General features: G+C 39.0%; 3 protein-coding genes across 4 annotated transcripts; all 3 read left to right on the plus strand.

Annotated features, from left to right (window-relative positions):
- Positions 1 to 3219: 3219 nt before the first annotated feature.
- Positions 3220 to 6485, plus strand: LOC147761125 (uncharacterized). The gene is made up of 2 exons (XM_087016166.1): positions 3220 to 4133; positions 4522 to 6485. The coding sequence occupies exons 1-2, from the start codon at positions 3532 to 3534 to the stop codon at positions 5708 to 5710; spliced, it is 1791 nt and encodes a 596-aa protein (XP_086872292.1). The 5' UTR covers positions 3220 to 3531; the 3' UTR covers positions 5711 to 6485.
- An 827-nt stretch (positions 6486 to 7312) lies between these two features.
- Positions 7313 to 11030, plus strand: LOC106179919 (galactose-3-O-sulfotransferase 2-like). Its single transcript, XM_013563726.2, has 2 exons — positions 7313 to 8211; positions 9075 to 11030. The coding sequence occupies exons 1-2, from the start codon at positions 7739 to 7741 to the stop codon at positions 10285 to 10287; spliced, it is 1686 nt and encodes a 561-aa protein (XP_013419180.2). The 5' UTR covers positions 7313 to 7738; the 3' UTR covers positions 10288 to 11030.
- Positions 11031 to 11665: 635 nt separating this feature from the next.
- Positions 11666 to 15147, plus strand: LOC106179917 (galactose-3-O-sulfotransferase 2-like). Of its 2 annotated transcripts, none has more exons than XM_087016168.1 (2): positions 11666 to 12778; positions 13645 to 15147. In XM_087016168.1, exons 1-2 carry the CDS (start codon positions 12338 to 12340, stop codon positions 14860 to 14862), a joined length of 1659 nt encoding a protein of 552 aa, XP_086872294.1. In that variant the 5' UTR covers positions 11666 to 12337; the 3' UTR covers positions 14863 to 15147. The 2 variants fall into 2 exon arrangements, with proteins under 2 accessions (XP_086872294.1, XP_086872293.1); XM_087016167.1 differs by having other exon boundaries at positions 11667 to 12778; positions 13642 to 15147.
- Positions 15148 to 15557: the final 410 nt, after the last annotated feature.

Here is a 15557-nt window from a genome sequence, read left to right on the forward strand (position 1 = left end):
TTGCATTATGGGAGACAAAAGACGATCGATGTCTCCAAGCGTGACAAACGTCAAATTACTCTGTCGCAGACTTTTCACTTTATGTTCACATATGTGCCTCTGGCTAGTTCTATACATTTTTGTACTGTATGTATGTATGTATGGGATTGTCATCGCTAAGCTACCCTCTAAAATCTTCCTTCTTTTGAATTAATAGTTTTTAATTAAAATAGTAATTAGTTTATTTCACTGTAACATATGCATCCACTTGTGTGGATGAAAATGACAATATGAATACAATTTTTGTGAATATGCTATTAAACAATCACAATGAGTAAGACTATTTACTTATTAACTAAAAAAAAAACTATTAGGCCTACTATTTCTCAATTGCCGATGAGTGCAGCACTGTCTTCTAGATCCCCCCTAGCAAAAGCGGAGGAGAGTAACTGAGCTAGTGCAATAAGGGTTTCTTGTTCTTGACATTTCATAATTATAGTAAATTTTTCATCAGTTGTTTTTAGGCCAAAGTGTGTATAGTGTTTTGTAAATACCTTATATAATATTGTTTGCAGGTCGTTGTATAGGGGGCATGTTGTGAGAAAGTGTTTTTCATCTTCAATTTGTTTAGAACAGTAATGGCATATTCTGTCGGTCCGAGGAATGTTAGTGCCTATCTGCCTGTTTCAATGTGAAGTTTATGCCCACTGGTGCGAAAACGGCTTAGGTTTTTTTGTATTATCAGTATCATGGAGAAGGTCTAGATATTTTTCTTTTTTAAATGTATTTTTAAATTGGCAATATAGGCCTACTCTGGATTTGGCTTTGTCCTCAAGCTCACTGTGCCAGTTTTGTATGTAGGCCTACCCACTGATGATGCGTTCTCTGAATATACTTAGGAAGTTTATGTTAGGATCCTGTTTTAGCCATAGGCCTACATCTCCAAATCCGTTTTCAAACAAGAGTTTCATAATACCTTCACTCCATGAGAGGTTATCATCATTCAGATTTGACAGGCTTTTTGTTGAGAGCAAATTGTAATAATGTAATTCATCTAGGTATGCTTGTTTGAGTAGGTTGTTTTGAGCCAAAATTTCATTAATTGTATGTTAATTTTTATGTAAACAGGAATTCTTCAAGTCTCTCCTCTTACTGGGTGGTTTGAAGTTTTTGGGTGAACACCTAAAATTTGTTTACAAAAACTGAGATTTAGCTTTTCCGATGGAGATCTGTCTGTGAGAGGGGTTTATCCCCAGACCTCTGATCCGTACGTTGCAATTGGCATTATGATTGTATCGAATATTTTTTTCCTTGAGGGATGATTTAATAAGGCTGGTTAGAGGGAAGTAACTTTTTAGTGCAAAAAAGGCTTTTTGTGCTTTTTCTTTAAATCTTGTTTGAGCTGCAGTGAATTTGCCGGATCTAGTGAAAAGAATTCCTAGGTAGTTGCAACTAGACGAGATAGTGAGTAGTTTACCGCCAATGTTAAATTTATGTTTGCTTTGAGTGGTGCCGTCTGTGATTTTTCCCTTGCTGTTGAAAATGACAACTTGGGTTTTTTATGTTTATCGAAAGTCTCCATAGTATACAACAAATTTTTAGACAATCCATAGGGGCGGATCTAGAATTTTTTTCTGACAGTCTTCCAAATCATCTTTGTTTATCCATCCTCCATTTCTGACCGTCTTCCAACAGCTAGAGTAAAATTAGATACCCGTCCGTGTAAATGTGAAAATCTGACCGTCTTCCGGAAGACCCAGAAGACGCCCTAAATCCGCCCCTGATCCAGGCTATATTGGAGACCTAATGGGCTTTTTTAATTAAAATATTTCTCGTTTTTGGCGTTCATCTCTGTGCCCTGAGGTAGATATCTGGGATTTTTTTTTTTCATATTTTTCCTTGTTTAAATCTATTTTAGCTTTTATTTTATCTATTCATTTATTTATTTATTTATTTATTTATTTATTTATTTTCTGCACTGGATATTATTACCGATAGGCCTATATTTTAAAAAGATTTGGTATTTTTATCCAATTAAGTTATATTTATACGTTCGGGCTGGGGTTATTTATAAAATAAATGCTGTTTTATTTGAAAGGTCTAAATGCAACGTTTATTAGTCATTTTACCCTAATCATACCACATTTCCTGCAACATATTCTACCGGATGTAGGCCTACAGTACATTAGGCCTGCTTATTGCCCACGTCCCCTGTGTCGCCCCCTAAGCAGCCTAGTTCCCCTAGGTCTTCGCCTAATTTGACAAATGTCACCCTCTTTGGTTACAAAGATGTTGCAGCTTTTCTTGATGTTCAACCTGTAGGTCATAATCACTTTCACTCCCTATGCTTCGAATATGTGGTCCTCTTCAGTGGCGGGTTTAGGGTGGTGGTGGTTAGGGGTAGTCCTGACACCCCCCCCCCCCCCCCCCCATTCGATTTTCGAAAAAAAATCACTGCACCAATGGCCCCTATTGAAATTAGAATTTTGACAAGGTTAATCAAATGTCACCGCCTCTCTTCTAAAATAACAAAATTTGAGGGGGGGGGGGGGGGGGGGCGCACGCCAAGGACCCTTCCCCCCTCTTCAAATAATCCTGGATCCGCCCCTGCTCTTCTTCGTGTAGATCAGTCTCATCTGTGTACCTCTTTCGACCTTAGATATTTCTTAAATATTTCTTTGCTCGCCTCCTGGCGTTGAGTAAAATTCAGAAAAGTGCGTTAATTGGAGACAAGAGGAGGCATTTTAATATGTTAAAATGATTGCATTCAGCTTGAGTCCCCGCGGAGTTGAATCCATAAATGTAGATCGATAGTTTCAATGGGAATGGGCCCTTTTAATAAACAGAGGTAGATATTATTAATGGAATGTATATAGAAAAGTGGTTGAAATTACTTGCCCACCACCTGAATTAAACACGAAACTGTTTTTGTTTGAACTGCTCTAAATGCTAAGTGTATTATGTTATACAGGTGTGCTAACTGTGTATTATGTTATACAGGTGTGCTAACTAATTAGAGTTTCAATATTTCCACGCTGCATATACTAGTAGGAGAGGGAGTAGCCGTCTTATTAAGTTTATTCAGGATGCATTATCCAGCTGTCCTGTATTGATACTTTGTAAAGCTGAAACAATGTGCGATCATCGCACTATTTGTTCAGGCGTTTGACCAAGTTGGTTTAAATTACCGAAAAGTGCTTTTTTAAAACAACTAGTGCCAAACATAAACGTATGCCCTTTTGTACTCGAGAGTCTTATAATACCTCGACTTAAATGTGAGAAAACTCGTGCGTCCCTTTTATCAAGCGGGACGGGATTTAAGCGTGTCGAGAAATACCAACGGCTGGATAGGAGTGAAAACATTTTCTTTCTTTTGGAAATAGACAAAGTTCACATGCCTTAATTCAATATTTTCACTTTGAACGGTGTTCACCACAGCGTGTGATACAAGCACTGGAGGCACAAACAGTTTCATAGCCAATTTGGAAGACTTCTGACTACATATTATAAAAGCCATCATCCCGAATATATATTTTGTTCTAAGTTTACGTGATGGCTCCCAGAATTACATTCATTATACGCGGATGCTTGTTAACAGTTGTAGCCGTCTGTGCTATTGTAGTGGCCTTTTTTACCTTCAGCAGTGCCGTCAATGCCGGTTTAAGTCTAAACATGGACCAGGGCGTGGGCGCCTCATTGAGAGGGCTCATGGCGCGAAGAAATAAAGAAGATTTTGAAAGATCGATACCCGATGATCAACAGGGAGATATCGAAGATACCTGGAACGATTCAGGATCTGAAACAGTCTCTAAAAACTCCTATGAGGACAATAACAGCTTCGATGTTGGTTTTGAAGCTTTTCTCGGAGGCCTCCCCGATGATAAAAACACCGATGAGGGTCCACTTAAAACCGAGTCGGACGCTCCTAGTCAAAGTAATCTGCAAAAGGAACAAGCGTCCACAGAGTTAATCATTTCCACAACTGAAAACCGCGAAACTACCACCAATTCTCAAACCAAGGAGGCAACGGTTTTTACGACTTCCGAAACTCCACCTGAGCAGGCGCCTGAGAACGAACTAGTGAAAACTGTGACTGCCAACTCTGTGCGTCTTCTATCGTCCACCGTGCCCACAGCTGCTTCATTGAGGATAAGGTAAATGGTGTTTTAATACTAGTGTCCACTTCACACTTTTCATTTACATATTCTGACAAGAAAGAGATGATTCGTTAATTTTTCGACATACAAAACATATGTGTTGGCATGTGCATTGTGCTGTGTTATAATTTCTGTCCATAAAATTCTGATGCTTACACTAATTTTTTCTTCTTTTTTTACAATCCATATAGTTTTTTCAATAATATACTGCACATAGAGGTAAAAACGGTAATTACATAAATTGTGACTTTCGTTTCCGTGTAGCTTTTTAACAGTCACCCTAGTGATGGGTTTTGTTCAAGTAGTTTCTCAATTTAATAGTGCATGAAATGAAAGCTAACCCTCTTAAAGTATCACTCGATTTTTCCCACTTATATCTTTCTAGCAGTACCTCCTCCCCGCCCACCCCAGTGTTGAAACACCATCGCACATGCAAGCCAAATAAACACGTGATGTTTCTGAAAACACACAAGACGGGGTCAACCACGGTTTCCAATATTATTTTGAGGTTTGCTTATGCAAATGATCTTCATGTTGCCCTCCCAGCCGTCGATGACACAGCCTTGCATTCGTGTGATGGTGACCACAAAGTCATCGAGAATATGAAACTACGACTTCACGCAAACATACCCGGATGTTTCTTGTGGGATCATCATGACAACAGGGTGAAGTATGACGTCATCGCGCACCACTGGAGATATGATAGGAAAATAGCACGTGCGTCTATGCCAGATGATGCTTTTTATGTAACGATTATACGAGAACCATTTTCGAGGTTCAAATCCTCTTTTAGTTACGGTGACTACGCCAGAAAATTGAACATTCAAACAAGTTCTGACCCCATGATGCTGTTTTTACGTAGTGTGTTGAATGAGAAGAGTGCTACACAGAGAATAGATAAAACTGCTCTACGCAGCATCGCAAATAAGTTAAGAAACAATATGATGCGAGATCTAGGGTTTAAGCTGCACGCGGAAGACAACATTACTTCTGGGATAGACTACATCAAAACACTTGACTCTGATTTTAACTTGGTTTTGCTTACCGAAGAGATAAACGCCGGCATGGTCCTGTTGCGTCGGCGACTGTGCTGGGATTTAAAGGATATAATATATTTAAAAATGAACGCCCAAACGACTTACAAATCCCCAATTCGTGAAAAAACCCTGGACGATCTTGCTAAGCTCCATGCAACTTGGGGTACCCTAGATTATCAGCTCTATCAGCACTTTCGTGCTAAGTTTGAAGCAGAGAAAAAAAGACAAGACAAAGATTTTTGGGCCGAACTTGCGTACTATGAAAAACTCTTGCTACAAATAAGAGATTATTGTAATGTAAAACTGAATGGGACCGACAGCGCTGATTTCATGGTTTTCCTGGTCCGTCCTAATAATTGGACAAGTGGTTTCAATATGACTGCGAAAGATTGCGCCAACATGCGGTTATTTTCGCATCATTTTTCAGTGCTGCTTAAAGAACGATATTACAACAAGGTTGCACGTTTGGGGACGGGCATCTTTAGAATTTATAATGCAATTAATAAGAAATTAGACCAAACAAAGATTACTAAATAGCGATGATTACTAAATTGTGATGAGGTTTTTTTACATGTATCTAACAGGTTTATAAGGGGTGCCTTTACATTTATTCTTGATATTTTGTTAAGAGCATGCAAACACAACTTTACTGGGATTCAGGTATATTCAGGGACCACTGCCTCATAATTATGACATAAATAGATATTTTATATAGGGGCCATTCAGAATGAGAAGAGCCGATTACTACATGTAGCTGGTCCACTGCCCAAATATGGCAGACCTACATGAAAGGGAGACCGCTTAATCCTGACCGCCTCTCACACGCCTCTCCACGCGTCGTCCACCGCCCGGTCGAATCAAGAAGTTAAAATGAGATATAATTACTTTGCCCCTGCAGGGACGATGCGTGGTGAGGTCTGAAAGAGGTATCCTAACATCTCGGCTCTTCTCATTCTGAATGGCCGCCATGTCTCCTGCACTCGAGGGTCTGGTCGGCTTCTTGCGTACATGCAATATTGTGATGGTGGGAAGTAATTCATAGGCCAATTATCCGTAATCCTAACCAGCCAATTTAAAAATAAGAAATAGTGGTTGAAAACTTTTTTTTTTCAATTTTATGCATGTATAAGTACAGCTAATGATTATATTTATTTGTTCGCTTTATTTGCTATGAATCAATCTTTGTTTGAGCCATCCTATATGCTGCGTTCATTATGATGCTATTATATTGATAAAAATGTAAAGCTGAAGATATGGTCGACTTATTTACAACTGTCTCATGTGTTTTATCAAACTTGGTTAAACTGACATTTTTTTTTACAATAATTAGTGTTAAACAAAGCGTGTTTATTTAGTACTCAAGGGCTTCATTTCTGAACGTAAAATAGAGAAACTCCGTGTGTCGGCTTGAAGAAACACGGGCGTGCCGAAAATTATGAATAACTAGAAAAATGACTTGTAACAGAGACAAATTTATTGAATTGACACATTGAAGTTCTTAACTTTTTTCACTGTGCCACCCCACCATCTTCTCTAACAAGACACAGTGCACCATGCTTGTTCAGAGAAAATATGACACAGTGCTAAAACTTACCTCTGACCCCAGGCTGTGCTAGTCGTCATTAATAAAATTATTGTAGGGCCCTAGGCCCTTCGCCGGGAAGGGGGGGGGGTAGGGAGGTGTCGGGGGGTTCGAAAAAACGCCTTCCTGTCAGGAAAAGGTCCATTCTGGGTACATTTTGATCTAAGTACACAAATGTTTCAATATAAAAAAGTTCCCTTTTTCAGAAAAAGAACCCCCTTTTGAAATTGCTGGTTACGGGCCTGGGCCCATACTTCAAATTTGTATGCTATTAAAAAAAACATGATCAGGGGGTACTAAGGACTTAGGTACAAAAAATGACACTTCTCTCTCCAGCTTTTTCAAGGGTCTAGCGGTCTGTACATAAATAAACAGAGGGAGATATTATAAATGCATTATATAGCAAGGACTGAAACTGCTCATCCACCACCGGAATTTAACATGAACCAGTCTTTGTTTGAGCCGTCGTTAATGCTGCGTGCATCACGGCATTCAGGTGTGCAAACTGAGCGTTTATATGTTTCCGCAGGCGTGTCATGTGTTTAACCAGGGGCATTGTACAATAAGCTGATTTCATAGTAATGCTGAAGAAAGGTACGACTTATTTACTTTTGTCCCAGGTGTTTGATCACATTTGGTTGAAATGAAAAGTGCTTTTTACAATAATTAGTGCCAAAAATGCGCGTGTAAGTCTTGTACACAAGAAACTGTATTTCAGGACGTGATTTAGCGGGAAACACCATGGGTCCGCTTCAAGAGAAAACGGTTTTAAGCGTACCTAAATATTTGAACAATTAGATTCGAGTGAATACTTTTTCTTTTACCGGAGAAAAGGTCACATGCTTTAAAACTATCTTTTAAATTTGGAAGGCGTTGACAAAAGCGTGTGATACAAGCACTAGTGGAACGAGCAGCTTGAAATCTTTTTGTGGTACCTTCAGACTACACGTAATCCCCAAGATTATCGTTTTGGAAATTCCCGAATGTTATTAGTTAAGACTTACGAGATGGTTTCAAAGACTGTTGGCAATGCCCGAGGGTGCTTGCTATCGATTGTAGCCGTCTGTGCTTTTGTCGTGGTATATTTCACCTTCAGCATTGTCAATGAAAACTGTTTCAATCTCAACATGGCCAAGGACGTGGGCGCCTCACTGAGAGGGATCGAGGCGGAAGTAAATCTAAAAGGGGTTGAAATATCGAGTCCTTTTAAAACCACGCCGGACGCTCCTGATCAAGATAATCTACAAAAGGAACAAGAGGCTGCCAAGTCCATCATTTCCTCAGCTGAAACCAGCACCAATCGTCAAACCAAGGAGGTACCCACCTCTGCTGTTTTAAAAACTTCCGAATCTCCACCCAAACAGGCGTCTGAGAACGAACTAGTGAAAACTGTGACTGCTGGCTCTGTACGTCTCCTCTCGTCCACCGTGTTAAAAGCTGCGCCATTCGAGATAAGGTAAAAAGTGTGTAAATGCTAGTGACCCCTGAAAAATTTAGACAACTTTGCATTTCACATATTCTAACAAGAAACGAGACGTCATGAAGAGACAATTCATTTCCTTTCGATATACAAATATGAACACGTTTCCATTAAGCAATATAGTAATTCTGCTAAATGATCTGTAGGATTTACACGTACAAATGAAAATTAGGAAAATTTTACCAGATTAATTATTAAGAAGTTCCTAGTTCAATTTTAGTACTGCAAATAGCAGTAAACCTAGATAATCGGTTGTAGGCGTTAACATTAATTTTGGTCACCGGAAAGCTTTTTAATACCCTTCTAGTGATGCATATGACTGGGTACCTATTTCAGTCAGCAAGATTCACAGTCTTTAAAAAAAACATAGGAAGACTACTACAACCGACCTATAGTTAAAGTTACCTTATCCAAGATTTTTCTTCCAATAAAATTTTCCTCGAAAAAAAAGTTGTTTTTCCTCCTCACCCATAACTGCTCAATCCCAGTCTGCACTTGGATTAGATGTTTATTCCACTGTTAACTAAATAGCTTAGTTCTTTGACTGGCCTGTCATTAAGACTGCCGCCATGTCCTCCTGTACATTTTAGAAGAAAATGTAGACAGCAGATATTTTTATGTCAGATGTTAAATTATCTTAACGGCCTGAATTGGTAAAGATTAGAAAACAATGCAGGATATATGACACAAAAATTCCAGTTGGCAGGCTTTAAACTTTTACCATGGATCCAGTGGTTTGTTAAAATAGTTTCTCGATTTAATTACTTGCAATGAGTCTCAGAAATGAAAGTAAACCCTGCTTAAGTATCCCTTGATTTGTCACAATTACTTCTTTTCAGAAGTTTGCTCACCACAAAAAACAGGACATCCACCGGTCCCGACCAAGTGTCGAGACTTCATCGCACATGCAAGCCAAATAAGCACGTGATGTTTCTGAAAACACACAAGACGGGCTCAACCACGGTCTCCAATACTATTTTGAGGTTTGCTTATGCAAATGATCTTCATGTTGCTCTCCCCGCCATTGATGACACAAACTTGGATTCGTGTGATGGCGACCAAAACGTCATACAGATAATGCAACAAGAACATCACGCGCCCATACCCGGATGTTTTCTGTGGGATCAGCATGACAACAGGGTGAAGTATGACGTCATCGCGCACCACTGGAGGTATGATAGGAAAATTGCACGTGCGTCTATGCCAGATGACGCTTTTTATGTAACTATTATACGAGAACCATTTTCGAGGTTCAAATCCCATTTTAGTTACAGTAACTTTGCCAGAAAACTGAACATCCAAACAAGTTCTGACCCCATGTTGTTGTTCTTACGAAGTGTGTTAAATGAGAAGAGTGCTCCACGGAGTATAGATAAAGCTAATCTACGCAGTATCAGATATATACTTAGAAACAATATGATGCGAGATCTAGGATTTAAGCTGCACGCAGAAGACGACATTGCATCTGGGATAGACTACATCAAAACACTTGACTCTGATTTTAACTTGGTTTTGCTTACCGAGGAGATAAACGCCGGCATGGTCCTGTTGCGAAAGCGACTGTGCTGGGATTTAAAGGATATAATATATTTAAAAATGAACGCCCAAACGACTTACAAATCCCCAATCCGTGAAAAAACCCTGGACGATCTTGCTAAGCTCCATGCAAATTGGGGTACCCTAGATTATCAGCTCTATCAGCACTTTCGTGCTAAGTTTGAAGCAGAGAAGAAAAGACAAGACAAAGATTTTTGGGCCGAACTTGCGTACTATGAAAAACTCTTACTACAAATTAGAGATTATTGTAATGAAGAACTAAATGGGACCGACAGCACTGATTTCTTGGCCCGTCCTAATAATGTTTTCCTGGTCCGTCCTAATAATTGGACAAGTGGTTTCAATTTGACTGCGAAAGATTGCGCAAGCATGCGGTTATTTTCGTATCATTTTTCAGTGCTGCTTAAAGAACGATATTACAACAAGGTTGCACGTTTGGGGACGGGCATCTTCAGAATTTATAATGCAATTAATAAGAAATTAGACCAAGCATAAATTACTAAATAACGATGATTACTAAATAGTGATGAGGTTTTTTCACATGTAGGCCCCCTATCTAACAGGTTTATAAGGGGTAGCTTTACATTTATTCTTGATATATTGTTATGAGCATGCGAACAAAACTTTACTGGTATTCAGGTATATTTTGGTGCAACTGACTCATCATTATGACATAAATAGATTTTATATAGGGGCCATTCAGAATGAGAAGAGCCGAGTGCTAGCTGGTCCACGGCCCAAATATGGCGGTCCAACATGAAAGGGAGACCGCTTAATCCTGTAATGGTCTCCATGCCTCTCACACGCCTCCCCACGCGTCGTCCCTCGACCGGTCGAATTGAGCCGAGATTTAATTACTGTTCCCCTACAGGGACGATGCGTGGTGAGGTGTGAAAGAGGACCAGCTATCACTCGGGTCTTTTCGTTCTGAATGGCCCCTATTTCTCCCGAACTCGAAGGTCTGGTTGGCTTCTTGCGTACATGCAATATTGTGATGGTGGAAGGTAATTCATAGGCCTATTACCCGTTATCCTAACCGGCCAATCTAAAAATAAGATGTAGTGGTAGAAGACTTTTTTTCAATTTTATGCATGTATAAGTACAGCTAATGATTATAAATATTTGTTCGCTTTATTTGCTATGAATCAATCTTTGTTTGAGCCATCCTTTATGCTGCGTGCAAAACGGTCCTATTATATTAATAAAAATGTAAAGCTGAAGAAATATGCTCATATTTACTACAGTCTCGTGTGTTTGATCAAACTTGGTTAAACTGACAGTTTTTTTTTAAATAATTAGTGTTAAACAAAGCGTGTTCAGTTAGTACACACTAGGCTTCATTTCTGGTCGTAAAATAGAGAAACTCCATGTGTCGGTTTGAAGAAACACGGGCACGCCGAAAATTTTGAATAACTAGAAAAATGACTAGTAACAGAGACACATTTATTGAATTGATACAATGAAGTTCTTAACTTTTTTTTCACTGTGACACTTTCCATCTTCTCTAACAAGACACATTGCACCATGCTTGTTTAGAGAAAATATGACACAGTGCTAAAACTTACCTCTAACCTCAGGCTGTGCTAGTCGTCATTAATAAAATTATTGTGTGGCCCCAGGCCCTTCGGGGGGGGGGAGTCGGGGGTTTCGAAAGAACGCCCTCTTATCAGGAAAAGGTCCATACTGGGTAAATTTTGATCTAAGTACACAAAGGTTTCAATGTAAAAAATCCCTTTTTTCAGAAAAAAGAACCCCTTTTTGAAATTGCTGGTTACGGGCCTGGGCCCATACTTCAAATTTGTATACTATTTAAAAACCCATGATCAGGGGATACTAAGGACTTAAGTATAAAAAATGACATTTCTCTCTTCAGTTTTTTCCAAGGTCTAGCGTTCTGTACATGAATAAACAGATGGAGAAATTATGAATGCATTATATAGCAAGGACTGAAACTGCTCATCCACCACCGGAATTCAACATGAACCAGCCGTCGTTAATGCTGCGTGCATAACGGTATTCAGGTGTGCAAACTGAGCGTTTATAATTATATGATTATATGTTTCCGCAGGCATGTCATGTGTTTAACCAGGGGCATTGTACAATAAGCTGATTTCATAGTAATGCTGAAGAAAGGTTCGACCTATTTACTTTTGTCCCAGGTGTTTGATCACATTTGATTGAAATGAAAAGTGCTTTTTACAATAATTAGTGCCAAAAATGCGCATGGAAGTCTTGTACACAAGAAACTGTATTTCTGGACGTGACATAGAGGGAAACACCATGGGTCCGCTTCAAGAGAAAACGGTTTTAAGCGTACCTAAACGTTCGAACAATTAGATTCGAGTGAATGCTTTTTCTTTTACCGGAAAAAGGTCACATGCTTTAAAACTATTTTTTAATTTTGGACGGCGTTGACAAAAGCGTGTGATACAAGCACTAGTGGAACGAGCAGCCTGAAATCTATTTGTGGAACCTTCAGACTACACGTTATCCCCAAGATTATCGTTTTGGAAATTCCCGAATATTCTTAGTTAAGACTTACGAGATGGTTTCAAGGACTGTTGGCAATGCCCGAGAGTGCTTGCTATCGATTGTAGCCGTCTGTGCTATTGTCATTTTATATTTCACCTTTAGCATTATCAATGACAACAGTTTAAATCTCAACATGGCCAAGGACGTGGGCGCCTCACTGAGAGGGATCAAGGAGCAAGTAAATCTAAAAGGGGTTGAAATATCGAGTCCTTTTAAAACCACGCCGGACGCTCCTGATCAAGATAATCTGCAAAAGGAACATGCGGCTGCCAAGTCCATCATTTCCTCAGCTGAAACCAGCACCAATCGTCAAACCAAGGAGGTACCCACCTCTGCTGTTTTAAAAACTTCCGAATCTCCACCCAAACAGGCGTCTGTGAACGAACTAGTGAAAACTGTGACTGCTAGCTCTTCTCTCGTCCACCATGCAAAAAGCTGCGCCATTCGAGATAAGGTAACAAGTGTCTAAATGCATGCTAGTGACCCCTGAAAAATTTAGCCTACTAACAAGAAACGAGACGCCATGAAGAGACAATTCCTTCCGATATACAGAAATGAAGACATGTTTACAGGTCCATTAGGCAATATAGAAATTCTGCTAAATGATCATCTGTAGGATTTACACGTACAAATGGAAATTAGAAAAATTTTACCAGACTAATTATTATAAAGTTCCTTATTCAATTTTAGTACTGCAAATAGCGGTAAAACTAGATAATTGGTTGTAGGCGATAACATTAATTTTGATCACCGGATAGCTTTTTAAAACCCTTCTAGTGATGCATATGACTGGGTACCTATTTCAGTCAGCAAGATTCACATTCTTAAGATAAAAAAAACATATGAAGACTACTACAACCGACCTTTAGTTAAAGCTATCTTATCCAAGATTTTTCTTCCAATCAAATTTTCCTCGAAAAAAAAAAAAGTTGTTTTTCCTCCTCGCGCATAACTGCTCAATCCCAACCCGGACTTGGATTAGATGTTTATTCCACTGTTAACTAAATAGCTTAGTTCTTTGACTGGCCCGTCATTTAGACTGCCGCCATTTCCTCCTGTACATTTTAGAAGAAAATGTAGACAGCAGATATTTTTATGTCAGATGTTAAATTATCTTAACGGCCTGAATTGGTAAAGATTAGAAAACAATGCAGGATATATGACACAAAAAATTCCAGTTGGTAGGCTTTAAACTTTTACCATGGATCCAGTGGTATGTTAAAATAGTTTCTCGATTAATTACTTGCAATGAGTCTCAGAAATGAAAGTAAACCCTCCTTAAGTATCCCTTGATTTGTCACAATTACTTCTTTTCAGAAGTTTGCTCACCACAAAAAACAGGACATCCACCCAGTGTCGAGACACCATCGCACATGCAAGCCAAATAAGCACGTGATGTTTCTGAAAACACACAAGACGGGCTCAACCACGGTTTCCAATATTATTTTGAGGTTTGCTTATGCAAATGATCTTCATGTTGCCCTCCCAGCCGTCGATGACACACACTTGGATTCGTGTGATGGCGACATAAACGTCATAATGACAATGAAACAACAGCGTCACGCGCCCATACCCGGATGTTTTCTGTGGGATCAGCATGACCAGAGGGTGCAGTATGACGTCATCGCGCACCACTGGAGGTATGATGGGAAAATAGCACGTGCGTCTATGCCAGATGATGCTTTTTATGTAACTATTATACGAGAACCATTTTCGAGGTTCAAATCCCATTTTAGTTACAGTAACTTTGCCAGAAAACTGAACATCCAAACAAGTTCTGACCCCATGTTGTTGTTCTTACGAAGTGTGTTGAATGAGAAGAGTGCTCCACAGAGTATAGATAAAGCTAATCTACGCAGTATCGGATATATACTTAGAAACAATATGATGCTAGATCTAGGATTTAAGCTGCACGCAGAAGACGACATTGGATCTGGGATAGACTACATCAAAACACTTGACTCTGATTTTAACTTGGTTTTGCTTACCGAGGAGATAAACGCCGGCATAGTTATGTTGCGCCGGCGACTGTGCTGGGATATAAAGGATATTATATATTTAAAATTGAACGCTCAAGCCACTTACAAATTCCCAATTCGTGAAAAAACCCTGGACGATCTTGCTAAGCTCCATGCAACTTGGGGTACCCTAGATTATCAGCTCTATCAGCACTTTCGTGCTAAGTTTGAAGCAGAGAAGAAAAGACAAGACAAAGATTTTTGGGCCGAACTTGCGTACTATGAAAAACTTTTGCTACAAATAAGAGATTATTGTAATGTAGAACTGAATGGGACCAACAGCACTGATTTCCTGGCCCGTCCTAATAATGTTTTCCTGGTTCGTCCTAATAATTGGACAAGTGGTTTCAATTTGACTGCGAAAGATTGCGCCAGGATGCTGTTATCTTCGAATCATTTTTCGCTGCTGCTTAAAGAACGATATTATAACCAGGTTGCACGTTTTGGGAAGGGCTTCTTTAAATTTTATAATGTAATTAATAAGAAATTAGACCAAATGAAAATTACTAAAAAACAATAAAGGTTTTACCTTTCAGGTATGTAATGGGAAGCTTTAATCTTCTTTTGTTATTCTGTTAACAGTATGCGCTACAACATCATTGGTTTTGTGGTGTACTCGTGTGCCTCTGTCTCACCAAAGAAATATTTTATCCATCTAGCACGCCAGGTTTTTTTATCGGCTTCTTGTGCGCATACAATACTGGAGCATTATGTAGTCATTCTTCGATCCATTTTTTCAATAAATTAATCTGTAATCTATACCAGTCCGTTTTGAAATAAAGGGTGGTTCCTGAAAGTCTTTAAATTTTGTGCATGCTTTATTTATTCTGCAGCAAATGGTATGTATATTTCAATTTTCATTCAAAAAGTGGAATTAAACAGTTTTGTCGCAGTTGTTGAATATTGGTCTCATACTTGTCTGTTTGTTAAAGGATAACAGACAGAGTAATTTTCAGTTTTTGACTTTTACGGAAACATCACTCAAATTGTACATTATTGATACGTTTACAGCGAAAACCATCATATAAAGATTATAAAAACAATCGATTAGTAGAAAAAGGGCGTTTTAAAACACCCCACCTCAATATGCAAAAATGAAGGAACAGGTCCAGGTCACGTGGTCGGGTGACGTCACAACATATGCTTTTAGTTTTTATGGAAATTTAATTTATGCAACATGTTGTTACACACATTCAAACAATGATTTTGACAGCT

This window comes from Lingula anatina, chromosome 6, assembly GCF_051362555.1.
Source record: "Lingula anatina isolate TDL-2025a chromosome 6, LinAna3.0, whole genome shotgun sequence".
Classification (NCBI taxonomy): domain Eukaryota; kingdom Metazoa; phylum Brachiopoda; class Lingulata; order Lingulida; family Lingulidae; genus Lingula; species Lingula anatina.